Raw genomic sequence first — 12,098 nt, forward strand, 5'->3', positions numbered from 1 at the left:
ATACCTTCTGTAATTTTTAGACCACTAGGTCTTGATAGTGCATCACCTAAAACTCATGAATCGTGTACACTTCTTTCCAAGCCAGCTAAAACATATATAAACTTTTTTTAGATTAACGTTGGTGTTCGGGCCAGCTTGCGCTCACCTCAACTAATCCTACGGGCCTTGAAGTTAACGACCATGTAAGCCTCTAGTGACCCTGAGGTTTGTGAGACTTGAATTGGTGACCTCTAGGTTTGCACTCCTTTCCAAGGTATGATAAAAAAAAGTTATAGCTGCTAAAATATTTTGTGTTGTTCCTTCTTTTTTACCTCAAAACTTTCCTTGAATCTCAATAGGAACATTTGCAGGAACATGAGTACTATCAATTGCTCCCACACAATCCTATATAAACATGAAAAAATAATTTATAACCTTTTCTTCTATATGTAATTAATTAATATATAAAAATATTGGTATTGTTCTCATACCTTAAAATAAGGATAAAATCTTTGATTATTCATTATCTCTACGGGAACTTTATCCCCTCGGTCTTTAATAAGGTGTTTGTATAACTTAAAAGCTGCTTTTAATACAATTCTAAAGTAACGATGGATAGTTTCAACAGATATATAGTATATACCACTAATAAAACAAAATCTTTGGTTTCGGCCTATAATTTGTAAGAACACAATTACTTGCTCCCTAATAGACATATTTTGAGTTGATTGTAATAGTTAACGACTTGTGAGAACATCACATAAATTATATAATACAACTGGTTTCATACGAATTTGTTCAACGTAATATCTATCACCTTGATTCAAAATCCTATCAATATAGAATTTTCATTGAGCAATTGCATTTATACGTGGTTTTCTTGGTATATAAATTCTATTTCTTTCTTGTTCAATAATAGCTACCCCTGTAGCTATAACAGTTACAACTGCTCTCATACATGCTGCACGAATAATTTTTCTATTCATAACAAGAAAGTGAAGTTTTCTGATAACAAAACTCAAAAATTTAGGGAAATAAACATTAAAAAATATATAAAATACTTCACAATCAATACAAGAAATTATGCTCAAAGGAGATGACAATGTATAATAGTTATGGCAATGATATCTAATTCCCTAAACAAACAAGGCCTTAAAGTATATTATTTTATAAATTCTCAATCCTTATGTTTCATGGCCTGAAAATATAATTTTATTGCAAAATTCACTCAATCCCTTTATGATTTTTCTACCAAACCATTTCAATTTTTCTAGCACTCAACTTGAAATTAATATCGCTGTCATCTCTTATTCATTTGCCTTAACATACTTAACAGAAAAACATATATCATCAATAGAGACACAAACTCTAATAATGGAAATGCAGATTTTCTCGCTAACATCAAATAAATTATTGGAATAAAAATTTATAAGAAAGCAGAAGAGAAAAAGAAGGAGAGCCAAAGGTAGCATCCTATGTTGTGCACTCCAGGAGTGTTCACAATGTCGCTGAAAAGCTATCAGCAACTGTTACACCAAAAAATAATGGGGTTTCATAGTGTGTTTAAAGCCGGGTTTTACAGGGGGTAAGGAGTTAAAGAATTGGAGGGCAATATTGGGGTTGAGATTAGGGTGGTTGCTAAAGAGGGAGGAAACATGGGAAGGGGACATATTTGGGATTAACTTATGGAAATAAGGGTGTTTTTCCATTTAGAATGGGAGATGATGGAGAGAATGTAATGTGAGGAGACATCATCGAGGGGGTCAAGTTTTATTGGAAGAGCAGCAATTGAAGAAAAAGGAGAGGAAGAGGAAGAGATGGAGTGGAATTGAAAGCAGATCTTTCCCATTTAAACAAACCGTCCCTCTCCTATTGTCACTCGTTCACTCCTTGGTGAAAGGGGATTTCTTTAGGCAGTGCAAAGAATAAAGAATCGGTATATTCAGGTTCATTTAGTCCTTCATGTGAATGAATGAGAGAATTGATGATGGGAATAACACTAAGAGGAGGTCACAAGGCTCAAAATATGAGTATAAAGGTAGGGTAAGAAAGGGTTTAAAGCAGAGCTCTGTTGTTGGGTAAAACATAATTCAAATTTTTTGATGAGAGAAAGTAAAGCAGAAAAGGAAAAAATAAGCCAAAACCCACCAACAACAAATATTTCCTTCCACGAAAGACAACATAATTGTTAAGCCAAAGCAAGGTAGGACACATGAGCAGAGAAATTACTTGGTGAGAGACACAGATTATGGAAAAGGCATGAACATGGATATGCTAGAGAGGTAGATCATCAGGACATAATATAAGGGGAGTGGAGAAATCAATTGAAATTAAAAAATGATTTGGAAAAAATCATGAAAAACGAGTGGGGAGATCAACTGGAATTAAACCAAACCAACTCTCATAACCAAGCATATAATCCTAAACAAAATAGAGTATGAGATTGTTGTGTTTTTTTCATAGAAACCAAACAAAACATGAAAAACACAGCAAATTAACAAGATCACAAGATTTATGCCATAATTATAACTACAAATCCAAATAAAGAAGATGAAAAATGGTTACCTGGAATAAGAGGATTCAATATGCTTCAATGGAGATTGTTGTAAATAACAGAAAAAAAATGAATTGATTATTTTATTCATGGTAAAGAGATTTGAGAGAGAAAGAGATGGAGATTTTGTATTAGGCACATGAGTAACATGATTTGTATTAGCCACTGGAGCCACACGAGTAATATGATGTTATGTATTTTATAAATAAAGGAAAGTGTTTTCTAATGACAAGAAAAGAAAAACATTTTTCTAGCATAAATGTTTAATTTTTGTTTTGATCCGAAATGATTTTTTTAACTAATTTTTTATATATTTATCAAACCTAAGAAAATAAAAAAAATAATTTCTAGAAAAATAATTTTCAAGAAGAATGCTTCCTGTTTATAAAAATCCAACTGTGTAACGCCCTCTCTCCCATTTATGCTAATTCCTTAATGCTCCTGTAGAACTTCTCTTCTGTCTTGTAAGAGATAAAATAAATTATACAAAAGAAAAGACTAGAAGATCTGAAAGAAGATAGAAGAAACAAAATTTTAACAGGTGGCTGGGAGAAAGTACACAAAAGAAAAGATGTAAAGCTAATTAATAAGAGAAAGCCCTGTAGCTCTAAGATAAGGAGACAAAAAATATACACGGGACATTTTAATTATGCTCTCCGTACGAAGAGAGAGATAAACACAAGAAGAAAAAGAAAATAAAATAAAATCAATAATAAAAAAAATAACAATAATATTTCAGTCTAAAATTTATATTCTCCTCGTATCTATTTTTTCTAAATAAATTCTATAAAATAATTAATATTATACAGCTAATTACCCTATTAGCCTCGTAAGGTTTATCTAGACATGGTGGTAAAAAAGCCACGTAAAGATGCGAGAAACTATAGAAGATTAAGACCAAGAGTTGAAAAAAAATTACAACACAGTGAATATCCCTTGCATCTTAATTTCTTCTATAAAATTTATATTGTATGTGTTTCAAGAGGTGATATTTAAACTCTTTTTATTTGTTATAAATAAAGGATATTATTGTCAGTTTTAAACTCTTTTTATTTATTATAAATAAAGAATATTATTGTTTTGTGGTGCAGCATCATATCTAACTATCCAAGGGGTGCCCCCCTAAGTTAAGTGGATCTCTTCACTGTGTATTTTTTTTAAATTATTTTGACGTATTAATATTAAAAATAAATTTTAAAATATAAAAAATATATTATTTTTATATATTTTTAATTAAAAAAAAAAAAGAAGAAGAATCCTATTTTGACAACCTAAGCAAAGATTACTAAGAAGTCAGGTTAAATAAATACCAAGAAATATAGATAGAGATGATATTTTTAGCCGGTCTTTGATAATGTAGCCGTGGTTAGTTTTTAATGTGTTTTTTATTTGAAAATATATTAAAATAATATATTTTTTTTAAAAAATTATTTTTAGCATCAACATATCAAATAATATGAAAATACTAAAATCATATTAATTTGAAATAAAAAAATAAAAAAATTTAATTTTTTTCAAAAATATTTTAAAAACACTAAAACAAACAAGTTTTTTATCATAGTTTTTATATCTGACTTGAGTTTTATCCCAGACAAGTCATCATGTAAATAATGGGTTAATCTATTTTTTTTAAATAATAATGATAATATTTTAAAAAATAAAAAAATCAATAAATTTTAACTAAATTTTCCACCCGGCAACAGATGAACTCAAGTTTTTAAATGACCTATGGTCAATTCTTTTCATATTTTTATTAAAACATAATTCAAACTATGCTTCAGTCACTTGATTTACAGGCCAGCCCATCAAATCAAATCGGGTTAGGTTTTAAAATATTATTTTTAAAACAATACTTAAAACAGTCAATCCTTTCCCCAGTTCTTTCTTGCAAAACCCGACCCGACCAACACAGCACAGCATATGATGACAAAGATATGCGGGTCAGGGTAGCATATGATGACAAAGTTTGATTAAATAATTTGGATTTGAGGTAGTGGTTATAGTTATTTTTTAAATAGAAATATATTAAAATAATATTTTTTATTTTTAAAATTAAAATCATTCAAAATATATAAAATAAATTATTTTTTAATAAAATTTTTTTTTTTAAATTTTTTAGAATTCCAAACGGCCTCAAAGACTACACCATCTCTTTTCTTTTGTCTCAGGTGATTCTTATTTCTTTGATTAAACAATTTCGAAGACTTTCCTTTCTCTTCTCTGGTACTCCTCTCTCTCTCTCTACCTACCCATGTTTTTATTTTTCTCATTTTGATCTGGGAATTCGAGATTTGGGTTTTTTTTGTTCAAGAATTTTTGTTGATGCTGTTATGTGGATTTTTGGGGATTTTATTTTCTAGGTATGCCGTCTTTTGTATTTATTTCTTTTTTTTTTATATTTTTTATTTGAATCTAAACTGGGGTTTAGCTCTTATTAGTTGAATTTTGCTTGATGGTTTTTTTTTTCAATAATATCAGGGTAGTTGTTTCTCTTTCAATTTTTCACATCATTTGTGTTTTGTTGCAAATACATACATGTAAAATTATAGACTTTAATGGAATCTCTTGAATTGATATTAAATATTTTTGATAATTTTTAGGTTTCTTAGAGAACAAAGTATACTAATATCAGTTTATGTAATTTGGGCATTTTTGTTTTTAAATGTTGGTTTTCTAGGTGCTATAAGCTATTTGAGACTGGGCTTGATTAATGGCAATGCATATATATTGCTATCCTTTTGGTTCGCATAGGACTGGAATTTGGAATTGTTGCAGAGAGAGAAACTTGCTTTTGGATGCTTACTTGTAAACTAGAGCAGCCCAAGTTGGTTTTTTTTTAATTTTATTTGGATGCTCAATTTTTAATACAAGTTCGGTGATTGATAAGTGGTTCTTCGAGTTAGTTTCAGTGATTTCTGTTATTAGATTTGGGTTGGTGGGTTAGCTGCTACATTCTTTGCATCATGCCAGTTGTTCAAAAACTGTATGATGCCTGCAAAGAGTCTTTCTCGGCTAATGGTCCTGTTTCTGAAGAAGCTCTTGAAAAAATCCGTGCTATTCTAGGTGTGTGGGTATTTCTTTTGTTTTTTGCATATCAAATTAGCTCATTTGCTCTTAAATTAAGTTTTTTTTGAATCCTCTATTTAGATTAAATCCATTATCTTAACACTTTTATGTTTTGTCATATCAGATCAAATGAAGCCTTCTAATGTGGGTCTCGAACAGGAAGCACAGTCAGCATGTCAATGGAAAGGTCCCATAAATGGTACCAATGGAAGAAAAGGGCACAATGGGAGACTTCAGTACCCACCTCCTATCAAATATTTGCATTTGCACGAGTGTGACAAATTCTCTGTAAGTGATTAATACCGCTGCAGGTTTCAACATTCTATTTGAATCACAGTTTGAATCTCTTAGCAAATTTTTATTTCAATTGCATGGATTGCACAAAAATTGAATTCATGGACTTGTACTTCGTTGCAGATAGGGATCTTCTGTATGCCACCTTCCTCCATCATACCACTTCATAATCATCCTGGAATGACTGTGTTGAGCAAGCTTCTTTATGGCTCTTTGCTTGTAAAATCTTATGATTGGATTGATCTACCTGGTTTTAATGATCCATCCCAAGGTGCCTATCATTATTTGCCTTAAAATTTTTGCTGTTTATGTTATGGAATTAGCAGCGGTGAATTTCAGTTTGATATGTGTGAGAATATGCCCCAACAGCGTGATGGTTATGTTGAGTTGTATTTCAAACATTATAACCCTGGATCTTATTGTGTACATGCAATGTGTTTTTGTCTGTGTGTGCCCCATAGTTGGTATCAGCCAAATGCATATCTTGGTATCTATCCAAGAATGCCAATTATATTTGTATGACAAGTTGCTTTATTATGCTAAGGTCTCATGGTTTGCTTGAGAACATGCATCTCATGTGGTGTTTGTCTAGAATTAGCCCCTAGCTGATGAAAAATTTCTTCAGACTATATCCCAAATATGTTCATGACCTTGATGGCCGCAAGAATCAATGCCAATGTTGCCATCATCACATCCACTGAAGTTGGTACTAGGTTACCAGCAGACTCATTTTTACCCATCCTCACCGCTTGTTTGTCTAGAATTAGCCCCTAGCTGATGAAAAATTGCTTCAGACTATATCCCAAATATGTTCATGACCTTGATGGCCGCAAGAATCCTTGCCAGTGCTGCCATCATCACATCCACTGAAGTTGGTACTAGGTTACCAGCAGACTCATTTTTACCCATCCTCACCACGTTGCCTTAATTAACTAGTATCACCTTTGGTACTGTATTGTTGCACTTATTTCACAAGTTTTCTTCCTTTTGGATTCTTATATGGGGAAATTCTTACAACTTGAAAAATCCATGCACAAAGATCTTGTTACAACTACTTTGTAGGTCCCAGATGGTGTTGAAAGTTGTTAGGATTTGCAATTGACTGTTGATTTTTGTTTGTTGGTGCTTTAGGCCTTCGAAAGAAAGTGTGTACGTTTGGTTGTATGGCATTTGGTTTTCTTCATTTTGGATTGGTAGATTAAACTCTCATAGCACCAAATTTCATTCATGAAGGGGGCAAGAGAAATCATCACAACCATTGACCTGGCAGGCCCCATCAGTTAATGGTGGTGGTTTTTTTGCATCCTCTTCATGCACAGTTTTTCATCCTAAATAGTACAATTCTTTTGATATATTGAAGATTTGTAAGCTTGTAGGTGTAATGTTCTTGTTGCATCATGAGTTACCTTAACAATCAGCAATCTGGGCTACTACTTCTGTCCTGATTGGTGATTAAGCATCAGTATGGGGTTGAGTTTTTGGAACCATAGTTTGCTTAAATCATTGTATTGAAAAAGTTCGTTGCCAACTCAACCACAATTCCAAACACATTCTTAAAGTATGTTGAGCAAAAAGGCAAGCTTTGAATCTTGAGTGAGTGTTTGGTGTTTTCTTTAAAACCATGGTTTTGAAACCCAAGGCACTCACTACCATGGTTTTGAAAATCCAATCCTGAATGTTGTTTTTGAGGTTGAGTTACACTATGGTTGGCATCAAAATCACATTTCCATAGTTACAAGTGTCAAAATCATTGTTTTGAAAGAAGTTAGCAAACACATGCTTGGAATTCCAAACCTGGTCTTCGTCAACTCTGCCACAATCCGGAACACACTCAGTAAAGCAGCTTACATGCTTCTGGACAGGAAGTTCATTTGTGAGCCAACAACTAATTCTAGGTGTTTGCTTTTTGTAAATTTTAAGTCATTGCAAGGTCCAAGTAATCATTTAAATTCTCTTCAATTCATTTCTTAAATTCTCATTCTCTGGGAAATTGCATACTTCAATGACATTACGGGTTAAGCAGCATCAATGTATTTAGAGAGGATTAATTTGGTTGGAATGCACATACATTCTAGTTGCATATAAGATCACATTTCTCCCTGTTCATCCTGATAGAGCAGTAATTTGGTTAAGCATGTTCTTTTTTTGGTTGTCTATTGCACCTTTTTTTGAAAAATTGAGTTTGATGGTTGAAATTTACAGCAAGACCTGCAAGACTTGTTAGAGATTATGAAATGACAGCACCTTGTGGTACAACAGTTCTATATCCTACCAGTGGTGGCAACATTCATTGTTTCAAAGCCTTGACACCCTGTGCTCTGTTTGATGTTCTTTCACCACCTTATTCCTCAGAAGATGGGCGACACTGCTCATATTTCCGACGGACCCCAAAACGAGAACTGCCAGGTATAAATATTATTTTCTCTACTCTTCTTCTCTCTTTTATCTCCAATTTAAATTTTTAAGCACTTCTACTTCTCTCTTCTCTCTCTCTCTCTCTTCTGATTTTTTAATTCTCCCTTTGCAGAAGGAACTGAAGCATTGTGTGGCATTGAACCCTCTGAAATCACTTGGTTAGAAGAAACTCAACCTCCAGAAAACTTCGTGGTATGGAGGGGGCTGTACAAAGGCCCTCCTATTAGACGTTAAAAGGTTTTTTGTTATATTTTTTGGACAGGATGTACAATACCATCAATCAGATTAGATGAACAAATGAAGAACTAAGGAATTTATTGCTGAAAAAGTTAGTTGCTGAAAAAGTTAGTTGTCAACTAACATGGGCAGGCAGTAATAATCACTTGTTGGCATTGTCAAGGTATTTGCTGTACATATTTTATGTATTGGAGTCGGTGATAAATGGCAATTGGGGAAAAAAAAAGAATGTGTTCTTTTTTCCCTTATATTTGATTGGTCATTTTTGCAATAAATGAGTTGCTCGAAGAGTATTTTTCTTAAGCTGGTATCTTCTCTGGCATGTAACTTTTACTGCAAGGTCTGTGTTTGCTAGATTATTGCAATGTTTGTGGAAACTTTGGTGCCAACGTTTCTGTGATAAGTTCTGTATTTAATGGTTTATTGAATATCCTCTTGGTACCAGCTCAGATATAGCTCATGGGTGGGAGAGTAGATTACGCTGATCATCTTTGAGCTTTCACAGCTACTTTGCTGCAGATTGGAGGGCAGTTTAATGTTTATTACATGAACTCTTTTTCTCTGGTTAGATTCGAGGACTACTGGTGCACTCCACAGAGCAGAGAATTGGCAATAAACTACCGTTGCGAGTAACCATGGACAAAATCCTATTGATCTCAGTGCGCAGCAGGCTGCTGCTATCTCCAAACCTAGACACTTGACAGCCTGGAACCATTTTCCACCTGAGGAATCTGCTATCTCCAAACGTGGGAGGTTCATCTCCTTTATTTATATATTTGGTTCTGTGCCACCTGACGGTGTCCATCCTGATGAGCAACATCGCTGTTCTTCAAGAACTAACGTAGTCATATAAAAATGGGTTGGCGTTAATTAGCTTTCCAGCATTCAGATGACTGAAACCAACACTTTTCAATGCCCACTTTAATGTGGAATATGATAAATGAAATGCCCCCTCCCTTCCACATCCAAAAAATACATAAAAGTGAAACCCACCCACCACCGCGAAAAACCCTAACTCTTTCCTTGTCGCTAGGCCCCTTTCAGCATCGAAAACATGGGCTACTCACTCGGGTTGCGAGTGTCAGATCTCTGTCTAAATGAAAGGTAACAGGATCTTTTGCCAATACCTCATTGATCTACACATCTGGAACACATGCTCCTCCTCCTCGATCGGGCAGGTTTCCAAGAATCTAAGTCTCACATTTTAATATTTTTTGGGCTTCCCCTTTCCCCATGCCTGGACGATGACCGCCAGCAGCAGCAGCGACATCTAACCTAGCAACCAAATCATCGTCGTCGTCATTTTAAATACTTTTTTTTTCCATCTCTTTATGCGTATGTCTATATATATCCATTGTGCACCTATGTTCAGACACACAGGTTTTTTTGGCAAGCCGGTCCACTGCTCATGCATCATCATCAGTATGGTCAATGACAGATTCCGAACCCCAAAGAGCCAACGATCCAATGGGAATTGATATCAGGATCCTAAAAAGCACTAAGAACTCGAAGAAAAATAAAACTTGACAATGATTGAATAATAAAAAAAAGGAAAGGTACAATGGATATATATATATATTTCCCCTTGACATACCTTTCTTAAATTCCCATTTCCCACTCGAAAACATTTAGCAATATATTTTCTTACGGTCCATATTATGTGGTCATATGCTAGTTGGGTGTCTTTGTCTATGAAATGAAATAAATCTGGAGTGCAAAGTAGCAATTCTTTGAAAGATTCTCGGAGGGTCTAGAATATCAATAAATTGTCAACTCCCCATGCACGCGACAAGACAGGGTATCGACTATCGACTATTTTCTAGGTACATACATATATAGGTCTAGGAGTTGCTTATCATGCTCCCTTTACTTCTCTTCCCACGTAGATTTCTCTGATCATGAACTTAGTTTAATGCTCAGAATATCTGTCTTCTCTTTCTCCATCTCCACGGCGACGAAAATATATGCACCCGTCACTCATAACGAGCCAGATTTGGGTGTCTTCTTGCCATACCTAATCCTTCAAGTGATTCCCCCCCCTCCTTAATTTCCCAAAGACTATATGTCTAGTAATATAGTAAGTTTGAAGAAAGTAGCTCTTTGTCATATGGAGACAAAACAGTCCAAACTCTTGCCGATTAGCTTTGAAAAGTAAGCCCTTTGGATGGTCGGGGGAAGGGATAAAGAATAGAATGCAGTTTGAAAATCATATATTTATGGAATATATAGTTATGTAGATGGGAGACCAAGCTGTCTCTGCGTATGCTTCCATCCCCACCCCCACCTCATCATCTCTATTTTTTGTCCAACTACATATGTTTTGTCAAGCTTCTTTTATTAATTAAATCTTTAGGGAATATTAATAAGAGAGTATAATTTGAAAATAAAAATTCGATAGCACTTGATATATTTAGGAAAAAAAACTATTGATTTCTTTTTTTTTTCCTTTCTTCTTTGGCAAGAACTATACACACACACACTGAAAGATTTTTATTTATTCATGAAGTTTATTGATAATCAAAGGAGGGGAACATAGAGATGTTTGACAACATGTTGACAATGCTTTTTTATTTTTTTGATGTTTGGGAATTAAGGTTTGCTCTCATTTGAAGAATCAAATCCACAACTTCTACTCATAGGGGAAGCATAAGAATTGACTGAGCTTTTAATGTTAATAATGAGGAGAAAAAAAATATTTGAAATATATATTGAGATATGAAATATAACTTTTAAGATTGTTTTTTCTTAATGTTTCGTGAAGCAAAACACAGAAACTTTCTTTTCGTTCATGTTAGAAGAAACTCTTCAACGTTTTTTTTTTTTTTTTTTTTATAAAGTCTAGTTTTAAAGCTTTGCTTACCTTTTGAAGTTGTGATCTCTGCTGCTTGCTTATCACACAGATTTCGAAATTCAATTGCCCTCGGAAAAAGGGAAAAAAAATAACAATTCAAAATAATTAGGGACACTAAGTGTATGCAATCCTTGTTACTCTACACTGAGCTCGAAGTAATGTAATTAGTTTAGACTATTTGTTTAACCATGAAAAAGTGGGGTGATGATACACATGTTTAATTACTTGTTGTCAGTGGATCTGTTTAAACCTCCTAATTATATTTAGTTCTTGCTAATTAACCCGTAGGTCTTAATCTAGCTTCTCGGCTAAAGATAAACATTGACATTTCAGCTTGTGGTGACAATTTGAAGCTTCTCATTCCTCAGATTCAGCAATCCTAGCAGCAAGGAAGAATATATGTGGGAATTATATACGTTCTTGCCTTTTCTATGCCGATCCTTGTGCAGGCTCTTCCTCCGACCGGACGGTTCTATGCCAAAATCATTAATTTGTCTTTCGACCATAGTGGTTGCTATATATTATAAGCTAAAGCTTAATTTTCCTCCAAATAAAAGTTCCATTCAGGAGCTGATTAGAAAAACGTTGCTGTTGTTTGTTCATATAGAAAACTAACAAAACACACCTATCAAGTATAAGAATACTTTATGGGATCATGCAGTTCGTATTTTCAAACCAATGTACTCATGGAAAACTTAAATT

The 12,098-nt window shown here is 33.7% G+C and overlaps 1 protein-coding gene across 7 annotated transcripts; it reads left to right on the top strand.

Annotated features, from left to right (window-relative positions):
• Positions 1-4,613: 4,613 nt before the first annotated feature.
• Positions 4,614-8,848, top strand: LOC133699606 (plant cysteine oxidase 5-like). Of its 7 annotated transcripts, none has more exons than XM_062122908.1 (6): positions 4,614-4,756; positions 5,211-5,596; positions 5,724-5,887; positions 6,017-6,164; positions 8,096-8,299; positions 8,421-8,848. In XM_062122908.1, the coding sequence occupies exons 2-6, from the start codon at positions 5,497-5,499 to the stop codon at positions 8,540-8,542; spliced, it is 738 nt and encodes a 245-aa protein (XP_061978892.1). In that variant the 5' UTR covers positions 4,614-4,756; positions 5,211-5,496; the 3' UTR covers positions 8,543-8,848. The 7 variants fall into 7 exon arrangements, with proteins under 7 accessions (XP_061978892.1, XP_061978899.1, XP_061978898.1 ...); XM_062122914.1 differs by having other exon boundaries at positions 4,634-4,756; positions 5,459-5,596; XM_062122913.1 differs by having other exon boundaries at positions 4,636-4,756; positions 5,437-5,596.
• Positions 8,849-12,098: the final 3,250 nt, after the last annotated feature.

This window comes from Populus nigra, chromosome 7 (genome assembly GCF_951802175.1).
Source record: "Populus nigra chromosome 7, ddPopNigr1.1, whole genome shotgun sequence".
NCBI lineage: Eukaryota > Viridiplantae > Streptophyta > Magnoliopsida > Malpighiales > Salicaceae > Populus > Populus nigra.

What these genes read in the sequence shown, in the direction of transcription:
- LOC133699606 (XM_062122908.1), top strand. Translation starts at nt 5,497, where the DNA reads ATGCCAGTTGTTCAAAAACTGTATGATGCCTGCAAAGAGTCTTTCTCG. An exon ending in ACGAGTGTGACAAATTCTCT is followed by an intron (nt 5,888 to 6,016) that starts GTAAGTGATTAA and finishes ACTTCGTTGCAG; the next exon opens with ATAGGGATCTTCTGTATGCC. An exon ending in CCCAAAACGAGAACTGCCAG is followed by an intron (nt 8,300 to 8,420) that starts GTATAAATATTA and finishes CTCCCTTTGCAG; the next exon opens with AAGGAACTGAAGCATTGTGT.